This window comes from Accipiter gentilis, chromosome Z, assembly GCF_929443795.1.
Source record: "Accipiter gentilis chromosome Z, bAccGen1.1, whole genome shotgun sequence".
In the NCBI taxonomy this organism is placed as follows: Eukaryota; Metazoa; Chordata; class Aves; order Accipitriformes; family Accipitridae; genus Astur; species Astur gentilis.
In genome coordinates this window covers 20,197,472-20,223,944 of record NC_064919.1, presented here as the reverse complement: position 1 = coordinate 20,223,944, position 26,473 = coordinate 20,197,472, and the positions used below count along the sequence as shown (strand labels likewise).

The 26,473-nt window shown below is 37.2% G+C and overlaps 1 protein-coding gene across 1 annotated transcript in view; it reads left to right on the top strand.

The window, feature by feature from the left end:
- The window catches only part of DTWD2 (DTW domain containing 2), a 93,042-nt gene that overhangs the window by 9,181 nt on the left and 57,388 nt on the right, over nt 1-26,473 (top strand). Inside the window, exon 2 of the mRNA XM_049794811.1 lies at nt 21,906-21,996. Coding sequence (XP_049650768.1) covers nt 21,906-21,996 — 91 coding nt within the window. The remainder of the gene's footprint in view (nt 1-21,905; nt 21,997-26,473) is intronic.

Genomic DNA, 26,473 nt, shown 5'->3' with positions numbered 1-26,473 from the left:
ACCACCATTGCTGAGAGCAATGTTCTAATCCAATGTAGATTAATTATCATAGAATATCTCAAGCTGGAAGGTACTGATAAGGATCATTGAGTCCAACTCCCTGTTCCTCGCAGGACTACCTAAACCTAAACCTTATGACTTAAGAGTGTCATCCAGATGTTCCTTGAACTCTGACAGGCTTGGTGCTGTGACCACTTCCCTGGCAAGCCTGTTCAAGTGACCGACCACCCTCTCAGTGAAGAGCCTTTTCCTAATGTCCGAACTGAACTTCCCGTGACACAGCTTCATTTCATCTCCTCATGTCCTATCACTGGTCACTAGAGAGAGCATCAGCAACTCCCCCTCCACTCCCCCCTTGAAGAAGTTGTAGCCAGCGAGGAGGTCACCTCTTGGCCTGTTCTTCTCCAAACTGGACAAACCAATTAGCTGTTCTGCTGAGTGAGTTTTTTCCTGGACAGGCTTTTACCAGCTTTCTGCCTGCTGTGGGTGGGGTTATCAGACTGGAGGTAGAAGGTGGAACTGTGGAAGCTTGACTTGGATAAGTTTAAACTGCTGTGAAAGAGCACTGAGATGACTTAATACTACTAAATCAAAAGTATCCCCATTCAAAATAAACTAAAATTAATTGTATATATCTTTCTTGTTAACTGCAGAAGATAATAATGTAACCACTGATGATAATGTTATACTGATACTCTCATTCCTGGCCATTTGACCAAAAGCTGGCAGAAAGAAGTAGTGCCTTTAACAGAGGAGATGGTCTTGGTGAAGTTATAGGATAGTAATGAGACAATGGCAATTATAGATCTACCAGAAGAGCACAAATAGCTGGTAATAAAATTTAATTCTGAGATGAGGCAAAACCCCCTAGAAATAGTAACCTTTTGTAAACATGAAACTGGCTTTCCAGTTCTTGGTGGCAGTCAAAGGTTGCATTATGAAGATGCTATGTATTGTAGCTTACAAGACAGTATCTCAAAAGTATCTGCAGCATCAGCATTTGCTGAGGAAGATATTTTGGTAGGTAGTATTCAGTATTTTGCAGATACGTCTAACAGTGTCTGTGACGAATGATTATGTTGAAGAAATTAAATCTTAGGTCTGCCTTTGGATTTGTGTGGAAGGACTTTGTCAGTGACACAACATCTTTTTGAAGCTGGGAAGAGGGTAGTGCCTAGCAGGGAAACACTTGGGAAAGGAGTTATGTTTTTTAAAAGAGTTGTCTTTAGCTCATGCTGTTAATAGCAAAGTGGGTAAATTGTTCTGTGTGTTGCAGTGTAGCTGAAGGAATCAGAAGTTATTTATCTCTTAATCGGTTTTTGGCCTATGGATCTGAATTTTATTTCTTGTAACTTTTTAAATTTCTTACTTTTCAAAAAACATGGTGTGTTTGCAATTCTATTGTACCCTTGTGTTGGCCTCGTAATTGCGTAAATAGGTTTTTAAAAGTGTTGTCCAAATGTGGGGACAGAATTCCCTGAACTGGTGAATTGAAGAGGCTTTTGTAAGCTAGTGTCAACACAGATGAGCCTGATAAAATAGTTACAGGCCTTGTCACCTATAAGTTGTGTTTCTTCAGAAAATAACTAGAAGTATTAGCAAAGATTTCTTATCTCCTTACTGTGAATAAAAAGTGTTTATTCCTGACATTTAGTGATTTTTATATAAATCATTTCAAATATAATTTAATACAGAAGGGTAGAGATGTGAATGTATTTCATTTTCTGTAAGCATAGGTATCTAGGCAGCTGAGAAGGTAAGAGAGACCTTGGTGTAAATCAGGTGTTTGACCCTGCTTTGGGGTTTTGTCAAACCTGTAGCAAATGTGAGTGGCATGAAGAAAAGCTCTGTTGCCATGACTGTATTCTTTTTTGATATTTGATTTATGCATTCATAACCAGCTTGAATATCTGTATTTTTGCATAGAGAGATCTGAAGCAGTACCCTTAGAAAGCTAGAGGGTGAGTTAAGTGCTTGAGCAAGGAGATTCTGTTGGCCTGTCTGCCCTCAGACTTGGAGTTGATTGTTCTTTACTGGCCAGCAGAGAATCTAGCTGCAAGACCACAGAACAAATTACTGTCGTGAGTCTGACATTTAAACACATGTGAATCAAGGGGAAAACATTCCTTAAAGGTTTTACAGCCTAATGCAGAATTATTTAACAATAAGTGCTTATTTTTGCAATGCAAAAAGTTATTTTACAAACTGTGGAAGTTTATTCCAGCACTAAGTGGTTATGTAGATTTTCCTGCCATTGGAGCAGCAGAGGGATTTGTGCAGTAATGTGTCAGCTCTTCTGAAGAGGCTAAGAAATTTTAATAGGGCTGGGGGTGTGGAAGGGAAGTGTACACAAGCTGAAAGTCTCTAGCATTCAGGAATTACCTTTTTCCTTCATAGACACATACATCTCTTGAGTTCTTGATTTATTTTCAGTAGAAGGTTCTCAAACAGTTTTAAAGAATGTTAGGAGGGACTCTTGAAATTATATACTTAATAGTAAAATAAATGTAGAGTTTACTACATGAAGTTGTAACTTGTTGAAATTGGTGAACTAAGGTACACGTAATCTGTACCACATTTTAGGAAGAGAAGCTAAAGTAAGTGGAAAAATTACCAAGCATTAGTTTTGAAGTTCAGTGCCTCTTTCAATCGTAACACACTTTTATTAATGTTGCTTTAAACGATTGTAGTCACACACTAAATTCTGTGGCTTCTATTCGTTAGAATTATAAATATGAAGCTAAACATTGGTCAGTGGGTTTCAGTTTATTTTTGTTCTGCATTTAGCAGTTACTATATGCAGAGTAGTTTCTCATGCTGTTGTCTCTTGGGCCTATATTAGCAGTAATAAGTGGTGCCTGAACTGTTGATGATTTAAAAATTTTAGTGACTTGAATGTTACTTCTTTCTGCTGGGCTAAATTTCAAAGGCATTTATTCATTTCCTATTATATTGTGATCAGATTAATGAGTAGTGACCTTTTTAGGCCACTTATTTTGTGCTCGGCTGACTTGGTTAGCATCCATTTTAATCAGCTGGCATTAAAATTAAAATAAAAAAAGAAAAAGGAAAAAAAGTTTGTCAGTCTGGCCACATCCTTTTGACTATGGACAACTATAGGCTAGTAGGAGCACAACCAGAGATAACTGCAGCAGAGAATAATCTTGTTCATTAAAGCAACTCTAGTACCTTTGATCTGCTTCTTTTCTGTAATTACAAGTGCAACTTTGCCTTGCGGATGGTAGTGTATTGTAAGAGAAGCCAAAGATGTTTCAACATTGATCAAGCCTTCCCAATTTAATCATGAGGAATATTAAAAATACCAATGGTTCCTTTACAAGAATTGCTATTGATTTTTATAAACATAACACAAAGCAAAAACCTAAACAAAAAAATACATACTTTTCATGCTGTGATAGTTACAGAAGATGGTTAGGTGAGAGCTGCAGACTGTTATCCATATATGCAAGTAAGAGTTGGTTTAAGTGCAGCCACTTCTGTGATTTTTCTTGTAATTTCTGAGGCTTGCATCTGAGATTGGGATGGCTGAATTTCATCTGGAAAGTGGTGCTATGAAACAGAACATTATTTCCTTTTGAGGAAAGCCAGCCCTGACATATCCCAGAGTTGTTTATGACATAAAAGTACTGTACAGCTTGTCTGAACATCCTGTGACTGATGTTACCCTTTTTTTCCTTCTTCTTTTGTTTTCCCCTAAGCCTAATTGAGTTTCATTTTTACAAAACCAAGATTTCCTGTCACTTAAGATGCATAACTCAAACTTTCCTCTGTTCTTGACTCTGTATGCCAGAATTTCTTTTTCTCCCCATTCCCCCCCCCCCCCCCCCCCCCCCCCCCCGACTTTTCTGAGAGTGAATTATCAGGGTGATCTGACTTCTTCCACCTGTAGTTTTTTGGCCGCCTTTCATTTATGATTTTGGTTTTTTCTCTCATTTCAGTTGTGGAAGGTCGTTGCTGGAGTCTTCTTTTAGTGACTGTATTTCATTCCACCATCTGATCTCCCATCCAGATTTATCCCTTGCAATGCACCTGTGTGTCAGTTTCTCATATTTTAAGTCATATACTGTCTTCTGAGCACTGGATTCAGGGTTTTTTTGGCCCTTTTATAGCTTTACCAGGATCGTACTTTAGCTCCACAAGCTTTGCTGAGATGTTTTTTGCCAAAGTCTGTAATGCTTTCTGCTTGGAACAAATAATCCAACTTTGAACTCCTGGATGTGTCAGCCTAGTAGCTGCCTGTGTTGTTACTAGAAGCATAGCTCTCCTTTGGCTTCTAAGACATAGTCCTCAGCTATTTTTTTCTCCATCTTTCTACATACCATTTCTGAGTAACATCAATGATGCTTATCATTTGTGTTAAGAGTTTCTTTTTAAATTCTTGTCCTCAGTTCCTAAAGTTATTCAACATCTATGTTGGTATTGAAGAACTGCAAACTGTCTGTAACAGCTGGTTTTCATTTAATCATAAGTTTGTCTTCTCCTGAATGTCCAGCTGTATTGGCTTAGTCACATAAAGGAGAATGTGTCCTTGCTGTACTTCATAGTGTCCAGCAAGACAATAATTTAAACAAAACAGACAAAATGCATCCTGGAGGCCTCATCCTATGTTTTTTCTGGCACAACAGTAATAGATAGTAGATGATTTATGTTGTAAAATTAACTGGAATTTTTCCTACCTAATGAGTAGCCAAATACTGTGGCTGATCTTTATTTCTTTCTACATATTTTTCATAATTGTTTTTATATCAACAATTGATAATACCATTTTCTGAGTTTGTTGTTTGTTTTTTTTTTTTTCTTTCTTTTTTAAGCAGTCAATCAACTGTTTTCCAAAAGACTAGAGATTTTAAATAAAATTGAATGCTCATGCTCCTTAGGTTTCGGGAGGAGCACCTTAAAAGGCATAGTTTTTATATGAACTGACAATATCTGCTTATACAACCTTACAATGTTTGTTATAAAATATTTTCATTTTCTTATGGTGTCGTAGAATAGGCGTTCTTCCCTATACTTCTGTTTAGTACCAGCACTTCAACATTTCCATTTATTTCATAAGTCCAGTTTAATGAAATTGAAAATAGGTCAATCATGCACTGGGGAGAGAATAAATGGAGGAAATTGGAATGAATGTGAAATGTTTAGGAATTATGTATTTTGATGCTCACATCAGATAGTGGAAAGAAAATGCTCCTTATCTTAAATAAAGCACCTACAGTTTGTGGGTTTATTAAGGAAGCCAAACAGTCTGGAGAAATCCACTGCCAGAAAAGTGAATCAGAGATAAGATCAGACTGTTATGAGGGGACAGTGACTAACCATGGCTGGTTTTGTTAACAATCAATTACATTCTTAACTGCTAGAAAACTGTGAATCAAATGAGTGGTATTTTATAAAGAACGATGCTCACAAAGAGTGATTTGGGGGTTCTTACGTTTTGTTACTTGTATAGGACAACAGTAGTTGTCCTCTTCAGTTTTATGATGTATAGAACTTGGTTTTCCTGGTAGTTCTGGATTCAATATTACTCTTGCACAATTTGGAAATAATACCTTTTTTTTCTCAGTGTCTATTAGGATTTGATTTAGAAAATGGATAATTTCTCTTTGTTGGAGTTTTCATTGAATGGTGTTCTGAGCCTGTAAAATTGTCGGGGTTTACATGTGTTTTACTATTTTTAATAGAAGTGATTGTTAGTTGTATCCTCTAATAGGGAATTTCTTCATTAAAATACCAAAGAGATGAGCAATTAAATCGAGGTGCAGGTCTCCAAGAAAAAGTTAAATCTAGTTCTCCAGGAACATCTAAGTTCTTTTAAAAACACTAATGTATGAAAAAGCAGGTAGCTAATGCAGTGCATTACGTTGATTTTAAGTGCCTTTTAGAATGTCATCTCCAAGTAGATTAAAAAAATGCAAACATCAAGTACAGCAAACTTTATTTTATATATATAGCCCCTTTATGCCTTACAAAACTCAAGCAGAGATTCTGATGAATATGTATGTGTTTTAAACTCAGGTAGCTTCAGGGGTATCTGGACAGCTAAATATCTTAGATCTTCAGTCTCTAAAATTACTTCGGTGATGTCTTTGACATTTATAACAGTACAGTGGATATAATCCATCGAACCCTATTAATTTAGTTACCCTTCGATATAATTCTGTTGTGAGCCACTGCTTTGGTTTCATATTCTGTTCATGTTCGCAAATATAGATTATGTAGCAGTTTGGAGAGGGGTCAGAGGAGAAATTTAGTAATGGCACTAGCAGAGGACTAATGAAGTCATGTAGTACAAAAAGAAGTGGAGGTAGGGGACAAAAGGAAGAAGAGAATGCCCACCTACTTTGCCAAACTGGTTAATGGATTTAATAGCATCTAACCATAATGACAGGTTTTGAAATAGTGGTGGTTACATTTGTCTGAGTGGATAGGAATACTAGAGAGGTGTTCGACAATTTTCTACAGTACCCTGGTATTCAAGATGAGAAGATGCAGACTGGATAAACGGGGCTACAAAATGAACAAAGAGCTGGCTGGACTGTTGAGCTCAAGTGATCGACAGTTCAAAGTCTATGAGACAGCTGCTTAGGAGAGGTTTCTGTGGGGTTTTATGCTGTGTGCAAAGCTGGTGAACGTGTTGCTAATGACCAGAGTGGCAGGGTGGAAGGTGTGCACAACAAGCTTGCAGGTGGCACCAACATAGAGGGAGCAGTTGCTGGACTGCAGGAGGATAGAGCTGCCATTCAGAGAGATGTTGACGAACTGTCTTGTCATTAGGAACCTCACAAAATTCAGCAAATTCAATGCCCTGTGCCCGGGGCTGAACAAGCCCTGGCAGCATTGCAGGCCTGCATACTGGCTGGCAAGGAAACCACTCTGCAGTAAAGACCTAGGGCACCAAGGTGGGCGGCAGGCTGAATGGGGGGCCAGCAGTGTGCTTTGGTGGCAGAATTGCTCCAGTGTATCCTGGCTATTTCGACGAGAAGGTAGCTGTGTTTCAACGTAAGTAAAAGCAAATTACTCTTTGTGAGAGTGGTTAAATGCTGGAGCTGGTTGCCTGGTGAGACTCTGGAGTCTCTATCCTTGGAAATGCTCAGACAGGCTGCTCAAGACCTTTGAAATTATTTCTGCTTTGAGTGGAAAGCTGGCCCAGTTGATGTCCGGTGGTCCCTTTCGATGTGAATTATTTTATGAGTCTGTTTATAGCTTTGTACTGTTGTTCTCTGTCTGAGTTAATACCAGTTCTTCTCAGACCAGGCAGTGCTAATTTTCTCAGTGCAAAATCTTAGTGTTGTGGTCCATCTTGTTCCCGTCAATCTCTTAATGAGGTACTCAGGTGCAGTCTAAGATTGTTTTTGTTAACTTTTGTGAGCATGCTTGCCAAATACACTACATTAGTTATAACACTAGTGTTTCCAAGTTATACAAGAAAAGTTCATCTATGCAACAGACCTCTGGATTTCTTATGCAAAAGAAAGTATTATTTTAAGTTATTTTTCCTAAGAAATGCTGACTGCGAAGCACCGGTACAATCAAGATGGTTCTAGGGTTTGATGTGGTGACTGCTATATTCAGCATTTAAAAGTATTTGTGCTTAATTGGTTGTATACCTTAAAAGCAGCTTCTTACAGTATCTCCAGAAAGCTTTAGAATAACTTAATGAACTTGATGCCTGGTTAAATAAATAAAATACTCTGTATTCAGTAAAAATCAACACATTTTAATGAACTATAATAACTGTTTACTGTTTAGTAACAGTTATACTATCTTAAAATATGTTATTTCATTGCATTTTACCAGCAAACTGGTTGACTGCTTTTTAATGAGACTGATGCTAGATCAAAATCAAAGTGAAAGTGTGTTTGACAGAACTGCCTGCTATTCAGAAAAAGGACGCTAGAGTGTAGTGTAGCATTTATAGTACTCTTACAGCCAAGAGGTATCAGGAAGTCTTCTGAACAGAACGTTGCTGGCACGCTGACTTTTTAAAATATGTGTTATAATGTTGAGTTATACTGAAGTTCTCTGAATGTATAAACACAACTCCATTCTTTTGCCGTCTATGGAGAAGTGGTGAATGGTATACTAGAATACTTTAATTGAAGATTCTGTTTAATATTTAACCATTTTCCTAACTTCTGTTATTCATCATATGAAGCTCCGTTAACTGTATTTTTTGCTTACATTCAGTTGAAGGTAAACTGCAGAGAATGGTATATTTTCCTTTCAACAGGGGGATGTACACTTAAAGAATTTTTGTCTGATAGAAGGCATCCACTTTATGTCAGTGCTAAATATAGATTAGAATGGGCTTCCTGTTGTGTATTCATCTGTTTTACCAAAATAAAGTATAGCAATACCTTCATTTGCCTTTTTTTTTTTTTTTTTTTTTTTTTTGGGGGGGGGGTGGTGGTGGTGGTGGTGGAGGGCATCTGTGAAAGGAAGAAGGCTTAAATTCATAGCTCTAAGTGACAGCATGTGGCATTGTTGCATGGATTGAGAAATACAAAACCTCAGCTCTTCTTTTAATGTCTGAAAGATGTGTGGGTACTAAGCGTGCTTTCATTAAAAATCAATGGCAGAATTGACTTCTGACTTCATTTGGCGTAGAACTGAGCTTTTTAATTTAACTCCTCTTTCTCATCTGCTTGTTTTGAACTAGGATTCAGACTTGTTTCGCTATTAGCAAATAAAGTATACATGCTGATAGGCTCTGTCTTTAAACTACTATATTAAATAAGGTAAAGTTGCATAGGTAGACTTAAATTCAAAATAATCAAAGACCTATTGCTTATGTGGAGATAGAAAAGTCAGTTTTGTTGATACTTGGTCTGTGTTTTTGGAACAAGAGAATGCTGTGGATGTAATTTTAACTTCAAATCAAAACTGAAAAACTTCATGAACTGTGACATGGAAAATCAGTGTTAGAAGTTTTTATTCTGTGTAGATTCTTGCAAGGGTACCCTTAATGACAAGTTGTAATTATGATTTTTAAACAAGAAACCAACAATGATAAAACAATAATGCATGAGGCTTTTAGGTAGTTTAACTACAGATTTGTAGACCTCATTTACGCAACTTCAGTTGCTATTTGAACCAATGAATGCAGCTGAAATACACTGTCACTAGCTCCAGCTAGCACTGTCTTATCCCTTAGTTTCTCAAGCTGCCTTTCCCCTGGCTCACTGCAATGTTCACTATGACCCTTTATTCCACATGGGGTGTAAAAGAGCCTGTGTTTCTTCATGCCAGGGTACCAGATTGAGAAGGAGAGGGAGAGAAGGGCTGATTACCCACAATTTCTGAGAGTCCTCCTCAGGGCCTCCCTTTGGGCAGGCATGCAGGGAGCTAGCAAGCCTACCAGACAAGTCTGCCCGCTAGTCCTGGCAGGTTGTAAGAGGTCACCTGCTGTACAGAATTCCAAGTTGCATGTGGTTCTCTTCTGGATTATAATGAAAGCTTGGTGCCAGCAGAGAATCAGTGTTGAGTTCTGTCTGGTGGTTTTTATTGCTTTGGAAGAACCCTACGGTTCTGCTGAAAACAGGCTGAGTAGGAGGCAGAAGCAAACTTCCCTTAAGCTGTGCTACTGCTTCTCTGATTTATCAGTTATGTATGTTCTTGTGTGTGGAGGTACACATGTTAGCAATGCACTGGACTGATTTGTCTTGCAAATCTGTATAAAAATGTAATAAAATTTGTGAGTAATTGTGTAAATATACAATTAAGACTTAGATAATTATTTGATGCTAACCTAAACAGAAGCTGAAATACTGCTAAAATAGTAATTGCTAGTGAGTGTATTGATGCTTGCTAAAATGCCACTCCACAATATTAAATAAAATTTATTATTGAATGGAGTTTTTTATTTTGAAGTTTGCTGAAATTGGAGTGGCTGAGGAGCAGGTGCGGGAGTGGGGTGCTACAGGCACAGTGCAGCCTGGCAGTGGTAGTGGACAGCTGGGTGCTGCCTGGTGAGGGCACCCACTGCATGGCAGGAGCAGCCCAGGTTGGATTTTGGCTTAGTGGCCCTTGGTAGGGAAGTCACACAGCAGGTACTTTCTATGTTACGGCCATTTTTGCTTCTCTGGACTGTTTTATAGCTTAGTGCTCTCTGCCCTGTTCCAGTCCATGCCTTTAAGATAGTTTTCAGCTTTTCATTTTCAGTTTTAGTCAGGAAAATAAAATAATAGAAATATTTTGGACCACGTTAGGACAGACCTTCCTAATACATGATGTCATTGCAGGTAAATAGGCAACAATTCTAATTCTAGTCAAGTAACTGCTCACACCTTTTCTCCTTTTTCATGTATAGGTCTTTAGACAGGGGAATAGGTCAGATTGTGTAACTGGAGTTCATAAAATCCTATCTATGCAAAGTTCAGATTCTGTGACTTTTCAGTTAAAATTGGTGGAGAGATATAAATTAAGGAAGTGTTAGAAATGAAAACTTCAAGAGAGTCTCTTTGACAGTCTTTATTTTTATCAGCATTTTGTATTCTTATGTTGGAAATGGCTTGGTGCAGCATTTTTGGATGTAGGCACTTCTTAACCATCTTTTAAATAAGCTGCATGTCAACTTAAATAAACCATAGCTGGACTGAACTTTATCACATAAAACCAAAGGCACAGTTTCTCATTTTTTAATTATTATTTCAAAGGCTAAAACAATAACAAGCATTTGGGGAAACACAACTCTTCAGTCTGAAGCAAACATTCAAACAAATGTACTTCTGTAGTGTTGCAAAAAAAAATTATCTTCAGCCAATGATATCCACAGACCTCATTTAACTTAGGAAGCATTAATTTAGGAACTGCATATGCTCTTTAAAAATATACTTCTGTTTTTATTTTATGGTATTAACTGGAGTATTCCCTGCATATATACAAATGGATGAAAAAATGAGTGGCTGATTCTGTATTGTTGGATTTTTTTTTTTTATTTTTCTTTCTTGAATTGGTTGGTTCCTAGTTCCCCAGGAAATTCTGAGCTTTTCTACAAGAATTCTTTGGTTACAGAATTTTTGTGGTTTGTCTGTTCTTGTGGCAGCCTCTAAACTTCTGAGACAGATTCAGAATTATAAAGCTGGCAATGTAAAACTTCAGTTTAACTTCTTAATCTTAATGTCTCAATGGCTTGCTTTAAATGCTATTACAGCTTCACCTTCTTCAACAAATTTAAAGCTCTGCTAACTGTCTGGCATCGAGCTTGTCAGAGTGCCAGCTATTCTGCCAGACTGTAGAGCCAAGATGCATGAAAATGTCAACAAACTCAGGCTCATTAGTTCTTGGCTTTCCTGGCCTTTCTGTAATGACTGCAGTGCTGCATAAACTAAATGCTATTTTTTTATTTACTCCTATTAGTTACAGTGGAAACCACAGCCAACTTTAATGTAAACAGCTGAAACAGTTGAAAGAGTGTTCTCCTATTGATTTGTTAATTTCAATTATTTGCAAGGAAAGCTGCCTGCCAATGTCTGCTTACATATAATAAGTTAGGAAAATATACAGGGTGGATATATTTTCTTCTTTGTATCTTTTCTCTTTTATAGCATTGGAATATATTTGTTGGTTTTATTATGTTCAGATTAGCACTGTAAGCTGCCATGAACATTCCAGGCTAAAAAATCCCCAAATTTACCTGTTTGTCCTTTATGACTTAATTGGTCAGGCAAAAAGATTATTTGCCTTGGGAAATGGTCACATGAGAGCACTGCACAACTTAGAGCCTTTAGTGAAGGCAGTATGGACCTTGTCCGCATTTCTGGAATATATTGTTTTTTGTCTGTATATCTTCAGCATGAAAATATGTAAAAGAACACACCTTGAGGACAGCTTACACTTAACATATAGCATTCATACAGATGCTGTACTAACAAATCTACTAATTTTTTGGGGTAACCTATTACCTTCTATTGTAACATCAAAGTCTAAAGGAAATGTCCAAATTAATTTAGAATATTTCTGATGTAATTGCCTGTTACTGTAGTGTTATAAACTTCTCCATAAAAGCCACTTCACCCTTAAGTGGTAATTCTCTAGGTACAACTGTCTTTTTAATAATAGTAATACATAATAATAAATTAAAAAAAAGTATGTTTTACTATTTACTTAGTGTTCAAAGCCACTGTGAAAGATATGATAATGCAAAATAGAAGGGAAGTTTGGAATGATACATCAACTACCAAACATTTGAAAGGGAAGATTTTTTCTTTACTAGTTTTAGATATTTTTACAGACACATTTTCTGGAAAGAAAAAAATATATGTATGTTTTCTTATTTGCCTAATTTTCAAGAAACATACTAGCTGGTGTAATTTTCCAAAAAACAGGAATGTTCTCCTTAATGAGAACTCTGATCTTGCCATGAAATAAATGACTGCTTCCATCCCTTACCTCCAGAGAGTTGCTTTTTTTGTCTGTTTTGCCAGTTTTAGTCTTAAATCCAGGAACAATAACATCTTGCAATCTCTGTAAGTAAGGCTTTTCAAATGTTTTGCTACAGTTGTTCAAATCCAGACGAGTTGAACTTTGGCTGAAAATCCTTACAAATTGATAGCTGTTTGGTGCTGAAAAAGAAATGAGTTGGTAATGTAAATCCCATTTCCAGTGATTGGGTGTAAACAACAGAAAACTCCAAGCTCAAAACCAGCACTAACACAACAGCTTCTTTAAGACTTGCACTGAGGATAATTTTGGTGATTTTGCTTTAATACATTTTGTCACCTTTTTTTTTTTTTCTTTTTTTTTTTCAGTAAGAGCTCAGGACATAGTTCCTGAAATGTGCTGGGTTACTCTGAAAGTAAATGTTAAAATGGGACCATGTATAGTCTGTGCTCTTGTTTTGACCACTTATTTTGCTGAACTTCATTTTCTTCTGCTGAGCGTAGGAGCTGGATATGGTCTATTGCTTCATTTGTTTTGAGATGTGTGGCTCAACAACTTGTTTGTGGTGTTGTTCAGTAACAGTAAAACATGCACTCATGGTTATCGTGCTGATGAAGACTGAAAGATATCAGAGAGCTGCATGTGCATGGCCTTACAGCTGTATTCTTTTAGTGATTTGTGCCAGTAAACTATACTGGGAACAAATGGGTCAGACCTGAGCTTCGTGTGGTGGAGAGTTGAATAGTGGTGAATGACAGGTGCCTGGGGATCAGCGAAAACTCAGAGCAACTGTACAGTGATATTCTGTGGCTGATAGGAATAGTGGTTCTGGGATTTTTCTGAGTCAAATGGCATATCTTCATGCTTCAATAGCTCTTGATGATGGATACCTTTTTTCCTGCTGTGAGTTTTTTGTTCCCATGTTCATGTGAGAAGATGTACAATGTAGCTATTCATGAAAGAGATGTCAGTAGGTGTTGACTTTGAGCTTACTCTGCTGGCATTGCTCGATGCCTCTGTAAATTAACTGCCTTATTCCTTATTTGGGTTTTCTAAAGTCCATTGATTGTTTCATATTTGCAAAAGAGTGGTAGTTTTCAAATTGATGGAGAAATCTTGATTGAATATGATGGAAAACATAATTAGGTTTTTGGTCAGGAGGGTTGTAGCCCATATGGCTGAGAGTAAAGTGGAAAATGGAAAGAAGAGCAAGGGGATGTATCTTCTCACCATAGCACATAGGAGCAGGACAACTGCTGAGAGCTGGTGCCAAGGGAATCTGAATGCTAGGAAATAGTGCTGTGATCTCTTAGCTGCTCAGCAATAGTGCATGCCTTGTTTAGAGGCAGGGAGATGGCTCCATCCCTTCATCTTCCTTTCTGAACCTCTTTACGTACCTCTTCTTTGATGTATTTCTGAATCCATCCCATTGCCTTCTCTCATGGCTGCATCCCCTGCCCACTATAGTTCCAGTGGTGGAATATTAGGTTGTTTCAAAGGCAGTTTTTGTCTAAAAATATTGTATTGCTTTTTGAGTGCCTCTGTTGTATATCATGCCTCTTTATACTGTGACCAAGCATGCTGTATTGTTAGCGTCTTGTGGCAAGAAGAACAGATGCTACGTTGTGTCAAATATACAAATGTCAGAAAAGTCTGCTAGAAACTAACTTGTCAAATACAATGGTAACCTGTATTTAATTGGTCACTTTTGTAGTCGTGTAGGCTTGGAATTTCGTGGTACTGCCTTGAATCTTTTCTGGTACAAAATGCTAAGCTTAGTCTGGTATATTTTAATGAATTTAAAATGTAGTGGTTTTTCCTGGAACTAGATGGAAAAGTTTTGAAACTTATACAGAATACATTGTAGGTTTGAATTGATCCAGTCTGATAATGCCCTAAATGTGTGTTTCTAGGAGGATGCTTCTCTGTTTCTGCCTAGCACTCCAGAGCAATGAAAAGAGGAAGCTGATATTTGTAGATATTATACAGAGTCCTGACATTCAAACTCGGTGCCTGTAGCTCATTAGCACAGTTCACATTCCCTATGCATTGGAAAATGATCTTCCACAAAATTTGAAGACACCAAATGATTACAGAGCTCTCTCATGGTACAGTGGTAGAGCTTTTGTATGAATTAGAACAAGTATTCCATATTTCTGATCAGCCGAGTTAATTTATTCCAGTGTCAGATTGCTTGAAGTTGCTGTCTATAATTGTATTGAAAAGAGTACAAAAACCTTTGTGCAGGAAAACTGTAAAATTTCTTTGAAAATTTTCCTCTTTACACCTAAAGGCAGTTTGTCTGCAAAGTAGTTGATGCCTGTTGGTGGGTAACATGGAAATAGTTTTTCTCCTGTTGTGTGTGATCTTTTCTTTGGATAGAATATCTTTTCTGTGCATGTTTTTACAGAGGTTAGCGGAATAGTCTTGTGCTCTTTAAATGCTTCTAGAGGTGATGAAGAGGTTGAGGAGCTGGGGATGAAGAGGAGTATTTGTGTGATTTGTCCAGGAATGCAGGTTGACTAATCAGTAGATATCATCACAATTTTTGAAAGTTGTTTTATTAATTAATACACATATATAATTAATCAACCATTAAGTTATAACTTTGAAATTCAAAAGATGCAAATAATTTTCACTATGGTTTGTATTAGATGCCTCTCCATTTAAACGTATTGTTTTACTCAGGAAACTGGGATATGTTCCATCAAATTCACTGGCTGAACTATTTAGAAAAAAACCAAAACCAAACCAACAAACCAAAACCATACACCTGTTTCATTTATTTTTAACTTCTCATGGGAAGCAAAACGTCAGCAATATGCGTGTTTTTTGTTGTGTTTTTTTTTTTTTTTTTTTTTTTTTTAATTATTATCATTATTTTTTATTTTTCCTTTTTTCTTGCCAGGAAGCTGGTTCTATACAGGTTACCAAGTGGAAAAGGAAGTGCTTTGTTGATTGTTCTCAGTAGTCCCTCCACCTGTGTTTCTGATCTGGTTTTTAATTATATGTGGCTGTTAACTCTTACTGAAGTTTGTAAGAATATAATTTTAAATTTTTATGCCTTGTGACCAGTGGGTTCCAAAGTCTTTTGAAAGAGACTGGAGGAAAGGATGGAAGCTGGAACATGATGGAGTCAGAATAATCTTCTATGCCTGTTTTTTTTCAGGAAACACCATTAAACTAAGGCTTGGAAATTTTGTTTGAATAAATAATGTTCAAAATAAACCTAGAAGAAACCTAAACAGTGTTGATGGCTCCTTGAGTTTCTCTGCATTTCATGAGAGCTGTAGCACTTCTCAGAAAGATAGCTTTCCAAAACTTACTTTAAAGAGAAATTGAAGAGCTGGTAGGCATGTAATCAGAAAACTGAGGCTAAAAAAAGGGTAAGCTTCTATTGCATTTTACGACTGCTAAGTTTTTATTTCTTGATCTTGTCTGTGGGAGTCTTCTGTAGGCTAGTTGATTTGAATGGTTGTGAGGGTAGTAATAGACATCTTAAATGTATAAAAATGCAAGCAGGAGAGTTAAAACAACACAATATTATGACCATGAAGTTTATAATTAAATCTGAAGTGTGGCAGGGATGATATTTTGTTATTTCTGTGCTCCAGGGTAGCTGAACATGAGACTGAAGGACTACTAGCACTGCAATGGTGACAAATATTGACGTGGTAATGTTACACAGCCATCTTGTACTGCCTTAAAATTGCCCAGCCACTTTACCTACAAACTACCTGCTACTGAGAAAATAAGGGCAGCTCATAATAATCAAAGCAGTGGTAATGATTGAATTGGCTCATCCTGTTCAATTTTAAAACAAAAGAAGAGGGAGAACTCCAAGTAATTCCTTCATTTATTATTTCAGTACTATAGTTCACAGTTTCCCTCTTACTCAGTAGTTTAAAAGCACGTGAGACCTTCAGTTAACAAAGCAGATCAGCAGAGCTTGCATATTTGGGACATCAGCTGTGGAGTTTCTAGTTTAAATCTGACTCATGTTTATTGGGATCAGAGGATGGGCAAGCTTTCAGAAATCTCAGGTCTACTGTATAAACTTAGCCAGAGTGAGCTTTAGGCCTGTCTTTAATGTACAGTTCAGCTGGTGACCATGGCAGTTTGGCTTTTCTTGCAGGATCTATGCTTATTATCAGCAGAGCTACAGGGAATACCAAATCTTCCTTCTGGCTGCACTGGCCCTGGGTTTGCCAGATGAGCCTCAGCCATCTAGAGGTAATACATTATTTCACTTTTGTTAAGCACAAAAGACAGAGGTTTTCATTTAATAGGGATGGCTTCCTATCTTCCATGAAAATTGTGGCAATTACATCAGGTCCCATACTGTGTAGCCATCAGGTGAGGAAAAGCAGAAATGTAACATACCCACCAAATTCTTTTTAAGATGACAGTAGGTCCTGTCAGTTACACAAGACTACCCTAAAGGAGCTGTAAGATTTTGCCCAGAGAAATGCAGAAGTACGTACAGCCAAATTTTAGAGCTAAAATACAGAAAGTAAAAACCATACAGCTAGGTAATCACAAGCCACTGCAATTGGCATTGTATACATTCATTTTAAATTGTGCAGAATGACTGAGGAGAGAAGAATGGCCATACTAGAGCATGTCAAAGATCCATTTGCACAGCGTGGTGTCACCAGCCATGAACAGATGTTGTAATGAGTGTATACGTATATCTAAAGAAGAAAGGTTAAGTATATGCTGATACTTTCTTCTCCAACTGCCTTTAGCTCAGGGGACTTTCTGCATTGGCTGTGGCTTTGTACCTTCAGTGGTGATGCTTCCATATCTGATGGATTTTTATTTCACAGATTTTTCTAGTTTCCCTTGAACCCATGAAAAGTTCTTCTATCCACAGCACTGGTCAGCAAGATGATCTGTGGCACCTGGAATGAGGAATTACGCCTTGTATTTGTTTTTGACCTGGCTTCTCCAGCCTGTTTTTGCACTTGGAGTGTAAACCGGAGGTTTAGGTAGTGGCGTAATAATGTTCCCTGTTTAATTCTTTCATTCTTTCGTGGTAACACTTAATATCTGATCTGCATTTTTGAGAACTGCTGGGCATTAAACTGCCATTTTCACAGAACTGTTTATCTGTTATACTGTTAAACTTTATGGTCTTAACTCCTGAATGTCATGCCATATTAACTTCAGACCCTGGGGTTTTTCTATATGGTGTGTTAGGATTGTTTATTCTTAAGTGCATCATTTTATGTTTATCTATGTTTAACTTAATCCACTCATTCTTTTAAGGTCCTTCTATAGCTGTAGTGGTTAAGGTGGAGGATACAAAATTTTAAAACCATTTTTTTATTTGTATTTGTCCTTTAACATAAGCAAAAATAACATTTGTTCTCAAATTTTATAAAATGTATGGGCTTGTGCCTTTAAACTTCCAACACAGCTTTGTAAAACTTCTGAATGTTGTTTTAATGCATGTGTGTAATGGACTTGTGTTAATATAAAACACATATTAAAACATTGGTATAAAACAAACATACAGTAACTTTGTGGCTTTTCTCCAGACTTCTCAGGTGGGTTTTGACCTTGAAACCCTTGGTGTTTTGACCTAAACAGTAGAGAAATCTAATTTACTTGAAGCAACCATTTCTGTTTGGGCAGGTGTGTTTCTTTGAAAATACAGTCTGGGGCTTGACCTTGGCAGTGTGTGTTGGAACATGAAAATGTTGCCACAAGTGATAGTAGTTTAAAAACACCAGCTTCCTCTGTATTTTAATACTGCAAGCGTTGTTTCTGGAACACGTGTTTGGCACACTTAACCTCTTTGTATCTTTCCCTAGAAGATCTACAAATGCTGAGCATGAAATTGTAACACTGTTATTCTTTGCTTACTTTGAGTTTAAATCCTTGAATTACCTTCCTTTAGTTTTCGGAATATGTGTGTAAGAGTACACTCATTTGCATTCCCAGAATGTTGTCTATTTCAGAAGCCCTTTGGACATGTTGTAACACGGTAAAAGTTAGTCCTGAAGCAAGTGAGGACATTTGTATTTGTAGGAAAATCATAGAGAGACATGGAAAGAGTTTCAGCGTTAACTCACTATTTTCCAGGCTGCTGCATATTCACTTTTAGAATATCTCTGCCCCGAAACTAGTAATTGCACTGAACCTGACACCACAGTACAGCACAGTGCACTGTTCAGATTCAGTTCTGCTTGGAAAATAAATATTATTCTGAATCTAAACATCATTAATTTAGATGTGAATAATGGAAAGAACGCTATGAGAAGTCTGTGGATGTGCATGGCTGTCTTTTGCATATGGAGCACTTTTGCAAGACATAGAATGATTTTTTTTTTTTTTTTTTGTCCCACCAATGTGACAGGTTACTTTGTCATAAGTTTTTAAACTAGAAGTGCTGTATTGCAAAACAGGTAAGAAGCCACTGGATAGCTTTGAGCTGTAGTGAAATTGCATACAGATGAATAATACTGTAAAAGCTATCCTCCTTCAAATCCTAATCCCCACCCACAAACCTTTGCCTTAATATTCTGAATACTACTGTTCCTGCCTGAAGCAGATTGCTACTTTCATTTCCAGAAATGGGAGAAAACTGATGTTCATCATTAAATAAGTTCCCTGGTGCTGACCCTACTCTTCTGTAACAGCAGCTGATTAAGTAGCACAAGACTGTAGCAGAATCTTTAAACAAAAGAAAAAGACAAAAAGCCTTTTCTGCCTAGGTGGCGCTTCTCAGAGCAAAGGCAGCTTTCGTGGTGGTAGAACAGAAATTCTAGTGTTCTGCTGTGCTTCCTATCTGACTGATGGAGTCTGGTAATATCAGTTGCACGTAGGAATAATGTTTTATTTGTCTCGGCACAATAACCATTAGGTACCAATGTGAAAGTACAGAAATAAGTCTTGTGCCCCCAGGATGGGGTTGTAAAAGTACGTATTCAACATAATTACATACCTAATTGGGTGCTTAAAGTTAAATAATGTACATACATATGTTAGTAATTAAATTACATTGGAAAGTATTTTATTTGTCATGGTTTGTGCGCTGCTCCCTACAAATCAAATTATAGGTAGAGTTTATAACTATTTGCAAATGCTTGTTTTCTGGGTAATTTCCTTTTTTGATTTGGGTTTTTGTGTGTGTGTGTGAGGTTAACAAAGCTTTAAAAAACTACCTGTGAAAAATCCAAGCAAATGTGGAAAATGCAAAAAGCATATACAAAAGGGAGACTTGAAAATAAGTAAGTTATATCTAGCCAACTTTGTTATAGTTAAACACCCTGAGATCTGAAATCACTGGAAACTGTTTCTGTCTGCTTATAAAAGCTAGTGAACAATGCAGGTCTTTGGATTGAAGTCACCAGCTAACTGTTTCAGAACAGCTTTGTGTAGTGGATTTTCATGCCTTAATGTCTCCTCAGTTGAAAATACCACAATGGGGAGAACTTTAACAAATTCTCTTGTTAGTGAAACCAGCCATTTAATAATCGGGAGAAACTAAGGAATTGCACTTAGTATGAAATTGAGTGTCCACTAAATCTGATGATGAAAAAGAGCATAAGCTTCTACTTAACAATTGGGGTACAGGTAACAAACAGCCTCCAGGGATATTTGCTGCTTCCAGGTTGTTAACAAAACTGTTTTCAGAAATTTCTGTTTAAATTGGTTACACATGAGAAAATTTTGGAAAAGGTGGTACAGTGCTGGAGAACTTCTGAAATTAGACTCACCAGACCTGGAAGTGAGGTTGGTTTCGGTTCATTCATGGTGAAGGTGCCTGGAATAACCTACTGAATAATGAAATTAATGAATACTTAATTTTAGGCTTAAAGCCTCTTCATTAATACAACAGAATGTGCCAAATTTATGCAGGATTAGCAACAGGAAAATGCCAGCACAAGTATGAAGGAAAGACAGACAGCAGGCCACTGGAACAGTATACTGGAAGACTGTATGAGAATAATTTCCATTTTGTCATTAGGCTCATTTCTTTGCCATGGGCCTTTTAGTCTAAATATTTTAAAGTACTTTTTTCTAGTGCTTATTTTGATGAGTACCATTCCTTCCCTTGCATCAACACTCTCCCCAGCACTTTGGATTTAGACCGTTGGGTATACCATATGGAGAAGGGAATAGTCTCTGTGTCTCAGTAGCTGGGGCTAGAAGTAGGGGGTTTAAATTAATAAAACCTGTCAGCTGTTAAAGAGGAGCTTATCTATTGTTACTGGCTTTTTATAATGTTGCCATTTACCAGTAAGTAAAATGACTTACTGGTAACTACGGAACGCTTATACTGGCTTGGATTACTGTAATGTTACTTCTTGGTACACGTGGCTGGGTGTACGCTCTTGTAGACAAGCAAGAGCAGTGTCAGCTGGGCTCACAACGAACTTGATCTGGACCTGTCTTCGAATTTACTTCTGTAAATCCGATCTACTGCAGTGATTGCTTACTGACTCATGTTGACCAACATATAAACTGTTACCAATAAAGATTACAAGGAGGATGTAGGTGAAGTTGTGCTGTGAGTACTTAGCATACTGTTGAAAATTCTGACTTTGTATTTTTTAAGCTCAGAGAACTTTGTTTGCAGGGATGGTATGATTTTAAGTGGTGAATATTGGTAATAGCTTCACTGTTAAGGAAATCTTTCTTTTTTCTGAGTTATTGAGTAATGTATGTGAGTAGCTGTAGTGACTTCTGTGCGTGCACATGCGTGTGTGTATGCATGTTTTTGGTGTAACAACTTCAATTACTGTATGTATAACTTCGAGCTTAATTCTTTGCTTCTGTTTATTCTTGATCATTCAGCATATTAGTTTCACGCCAAGTGATATTTAAGTTCATTTCTTTAGATATGGTTCCTCTGCTAGTCATTTTAACAGCTACGTACAGTACACCAAAGAATTTTAAATAATTTTTATTTTCTTTTTTGAGACCTAAATTAGAAGTTCCTGATAAGGTTTTTTAGTTTTCATACTAGACGTCTACTAGATATTTTAGCATAGATGGAATTATAAAAAGGAACCCAATCATAAATATAGAATGTCTGGTGTTTCGTGTGTGTATACTTATAAAGTTTTCTATTGTAATTAATCTCTTATAAATATTAAATCAATTATACATTTTATATATTCTATTATAATATTTTATTGAATTGTTGGAACATTAACTTGGCCTGAAAACCAGTAACAGACTTGTCTGATTGGGGTATGGATACTAGAAAGTTGCTTCTCTTGAAGAAGACGAAAGGATTTTTAGAGTGCTTTAATCCTAAGCAGACCACAGGGAGGGTCTGAACACTGTTCTCAGAACTCTATTTCAATGAAAACCTTGCTTCTTTATTTTTCGAAACAGAAAATTACATCATGTTTAAACTGTGTCCTAAGGGGAAGTTCTTTGTGTGCCTCTTACAATGCAGTATGTATTTGTGCAACATATTTATAATGTCTCTCATAAATAACTGATTACTTTTATTTTTTCTCTCACTCCCTTCTGTCACGTAGCCGTCCTCAGAAGGTGTGTTTATGTCCATTCCTGCCAATACATCCGCTAAAGGTCTCCACCTGCTTGTATATAATTCAGCATCCAGCAGAGGTAAGTAAGGCTGTGGTAATTGTTGGAGTTTGGCTAGAATATTAATGCAGGAAATGGTAGGCAAGGGGAAACAGCTATGCTGTTAACATCATACATGATTGATTTTTCCCTTTAAACTTGATGATTGAAGTGCCAGTTCACCTGAGTTATTGTATCTTTTATTCAGTTCTTCTAATTCTTTTATCTTCTCAAACCACACCTTATTTCTGCAACTTCCATGCATGCAAGACATCTTTTCTTATCTGAATAGTCCTGCTAGAATCTGAAGTCTACTTGCCTAATCTTGACATGGTATCTCACAGAGGTGCTCAGAGTTGATCCAGGGAGGAAAGTATTTTGATTAGAACAGTGGTCTTTTATTGACGTTAGTGTTCTGTTAAAATTATGAATTAAGCAATTCATCTTCGTGATGATCTCAGCTGTTTAGCCAATGAAAAACTATAGTTTAGCTTCAGAATAGTATGTTTTGGTTTACCTAGTAGGAGAATTTATGCTGATGTTTTCTTGCCTGATGACAGTGGAGTATGGTGGTGGATCATAAGGGTTTTAGAAGTTGAACTGCAGTTACACAGGCCTGGATAGATGGTGGGTCTATAAACTAAACTGTGAAGTTCAGAAACCTGTAGTCTTCTGGTCCAGCTGTTTACTTAGCATTATACAGTAGCTCAATCAGCATGCAGAGTCTTTGTCTGAAGGACCTTAAGCAGAATGTAAAAGAGAAAGTTAGAGAAAAGTGTTCTCTCATAGAGAAACAAAAGGGAAGCCATGACATAGTTGGTCTCTAAACGGGAAAGCTGTGATTTTTAATTGGATACTTATAATAAGGTTACTGTTTTGTGTTACTTCTTGTTACAAAGTACTTAAGTATATGCTTGTTACAGAGGCAGGCACAATCAAATGCAACAGGTGTTAAAGCTCAGTAACAAGTAAAGTTACAAAAAAACCTTTTTACATTAAGTAAAAAGTTAGTTAAGAACTCCGGTAGCATCTGTAAACCACAGGCTCAATGATGTAAGGGGAATTAGTATACACAGCCGACTTAAGAATTCTTAAGATTTAAAATGATGACTCAAAAGGCGCATATCACTGACCTAAAAGATGAGGGCTCTCAACCTGCAGGAGTTACCTCGGGCAGTGCCCCGACCCAAGGGGGAGTCGCCAACTGCAGACGCGCTCCTCCAAGGAGGACCTATTCCCAAAATATCCTCTGGTGGGACCCCATTTATACCCTTGTCAAATCTGATCTGTGGTCATTTTAATCCCCATTGGTGTACCTGGCATGTCTCAGCTGGTCAGTTCAATTTTCAACCTGCAGCCTCTAGGGTTTGGGGTTTTTTTGCTCTCCTCCATTTTGTTTCCTGTCAGGGGGCGGGGGGTGGGGTGGTCATGTACTGCCACAATGCTTAAGTCACTTGCTGGAAAAAAGAAGTTTAAAAATGTGCCAGAGAACTTTGAACTGGCATTTGAATTGTGTTGATTTTCTTACACCTGGTGGAAAGTATTAGAAAAAGTTTGCAGATTCCATTTAGATTTCATAGACCATTCCTGTGTTCTTCTGAAAGGCTATCTACACTTTTTACTAATCAGCCATTGCAACAGCTGTCTGTTATAATGGGATACAACTTTTCCATTAGTATATGTTACGTAATGATAATTCACATGATAAAGTAGTATTGGAAGACCACTGTATTTGAAGACAATCCATCTGAGAAGAAAAATTTAACTATCTGATATACGAGGGCACTTGGCTTATCAGAGATAAATCCTAACAAATGGTGGGAAGCTAAGACTATCTTACAATGATCTTTGAAAGCGTTTGTCTTAGATCATCACAGGTGATGCTTTTCACTCCAGAACAGCACAGGTATACCTGAGAAAAGATAGGTTCCCTTTGCTGTAGCTATTCATACTCAAAATACAATCAATCAGGCAGATAAGCCTTCTGGACTGTATCTGATCCTTCAGCCTGCCATTTCATTACAGATACACTATAAGAGTCCGTTTCAAAAGTATCTCATTAAACTAACAGATAGTGATTGTCTTTCCCCTACTGCACATCAGTGCCAACTGTCATCCTCCATGTGCTTCATTATTTATTGGCTTTGGAAGTCCGCAGTGCAATGAAGTAAGCCACCAACTATGGTCAAATGATGCTAATTGAGACTTGTATTCAGGTGAGATAGTAATGCAGGAAGTCAGGAGCAACATTTCCTGTGCTCTGATTAATGTAAAAACGTCTCCATATTCTTACTATCCAGAGGCCATGCTGACAGATAGACCTGTGCAGGTATCAGGTACTGTGAAAGGGAGAGGAATCACTTATTGCAGAACAGCGGATCGATCCAGGTGAGGAATCCTACCATCCAGCTTCCATTTTGCATAATAGGTCTATGGATTAATTAGATTTTTATTTGTGAAGGAATTCGAAGAGAATTCAGCATTCCATGTCAAGGGCTAAATACTTGTTTTTTGAATAGTGTTAGTGTACTATTGTTCATAATGAGAGTAATTTAAAAATCAAGTATATAGAAACCCAGTATTCTAAACCCAGCATCAGGACCAGTGGAAAGGTGAAGGAATTGTTTGCTGAGGTTAATTTCTTTTTTTCTTTGCATATAGATATAAAAATAAATAAAATAATTTCATCATTTTTCCCTTCTTATGCCTACTGTTACGAACCTTATGTCAGGTCAGTGGCATGGCTACGCTTCTGTCTTACCTTTGCCTTTTATCATCCTTGGAGTGACCTCCAGGAGAGTTGTAGGCCATTATGTACTTTTCAAAACCTGAGTGATAAGTATAACTCAGGCCAGAACCCTTAAAGCATAGTGGAGGGTATCTGTTTAGGTTGTTCTGCTTCCCTGCCTTCTTTCTTTCTGTAAGTGTAAGAATTTTCAGTGTTAAGCATCTAAGAAGAAAACTTAGTATTTATGTATTTAATGAATTTATATATTGATCTAATGTCAGTAATTAGCTTTGACTTGCTTGTTATAATACTTCTGTATTGTGTTCCTCATTGAACAGTAAGAATCAAATATAAGGGGAAAAATTCTGCTAATTTTCCTAGCAAGTCATAATCAAAAATGGAGGAAATATATATATCTGCTGGCTTTAATAAATATTTAGATTAGTTAGAATTGTCCTGTTCATTGTAGATGGATAATGCTATGCTAAACAAAAGTACCACTAATTCCCAGAAAAGAAAAAAAAAACAAATGTGAAAGTAAGTTGTATTGGGTCCGGCTGGGATGGAGTTAACTTTCTTCATAGCAGTCCTAGTCCTGTGCTTTGTATTTGTGGCTAGAACAATGTTACTAACAAACCAGTGTTTTGGTTACTGCTGAGCAGCATCAGGGCTGTCCCTCCAGCCCTCCCCTCCAAAGGCCAGTGGCCTGGGGATGGGCAAGAGATTGGGAGGGGACATAGCAAGAACAGCTGACCCAAGGGATATTCTGTACCACACGATGCAATAAAAGCTGTGTGGGGAGGTGGCATTTGTTATTAAGGCATGCCACATGTGCTGAGGCCCTACTTCCCAGGAAGCGGCTAGATGTCACCTGCTAATGGGAAGTAGAGAATAAAATCCTTTTGTTTTCCTTTGCTTCTGCACACAGCCTTTGCTTTTCTTTATTAAACTGCTTTTATCTTGACCCACGAGTTCATTTTCATCTTATTTTCTTCCCCCTGTCCTGCTCAGGGGAGGGGAGCGATAGGGCAGTTTGGTGGGCACCTGGAGGCCAACCAAGGTCAACCCACCACATAAGTCCTCCAATCGTGTTTCTATTGATGTACTTCAATGGTCAAATAATGAATAAACAAAGAGTTCCAAATCACTATTAGAACACTGAGAAGAACAAAGGAGAGAGTAACTGCTCATTTTCAAACCAGTAAATGGAAAATAACTGATATGATAATAGGTTATATATAGTCTAGTTAAATACAAATGGTTTTTAATGAAGAAAATTATAAACAAATGGAAACTGTTTTAATATTAGTTTAACTTAGCTGTTCTTAAGATTCTGTTCTCAAACAATTCCTTTCAGCTTTGAATTTTATGCTTTATCTTCCTGTAAATATGGATTGGTTTTTAGATTGGAAAATTCAATTTTTCCTGTTGGTAAGAGAATGTATTTATTTGATATGAAAGGTAATTCTGAAGTAATGATTTGACATTGGAGGGAACAGTTGAATGACTTTCCCTTGACTGATGATAGTTCTTTTGGTTTGCTTATCAGAGACAAATAATTGATTTTCTCCCAGTTCTTTTATTGCCATTTCTCACATTCTTAAGAAGGGAGTCTTCTGACTAGTGAATTTGGAGTGTTATTTAATTACGAAGAAATAAAGACAAACAATACTGTACCACCATTGATGGCTTATTCCACTTTGCTGAGATAGAAGAAATCAATGGTAGTTTGAAGGATGTTTCTCCCTCCCGTTGTTAGCACTTCAATCCCCAGTTACTTTGATCTTCATC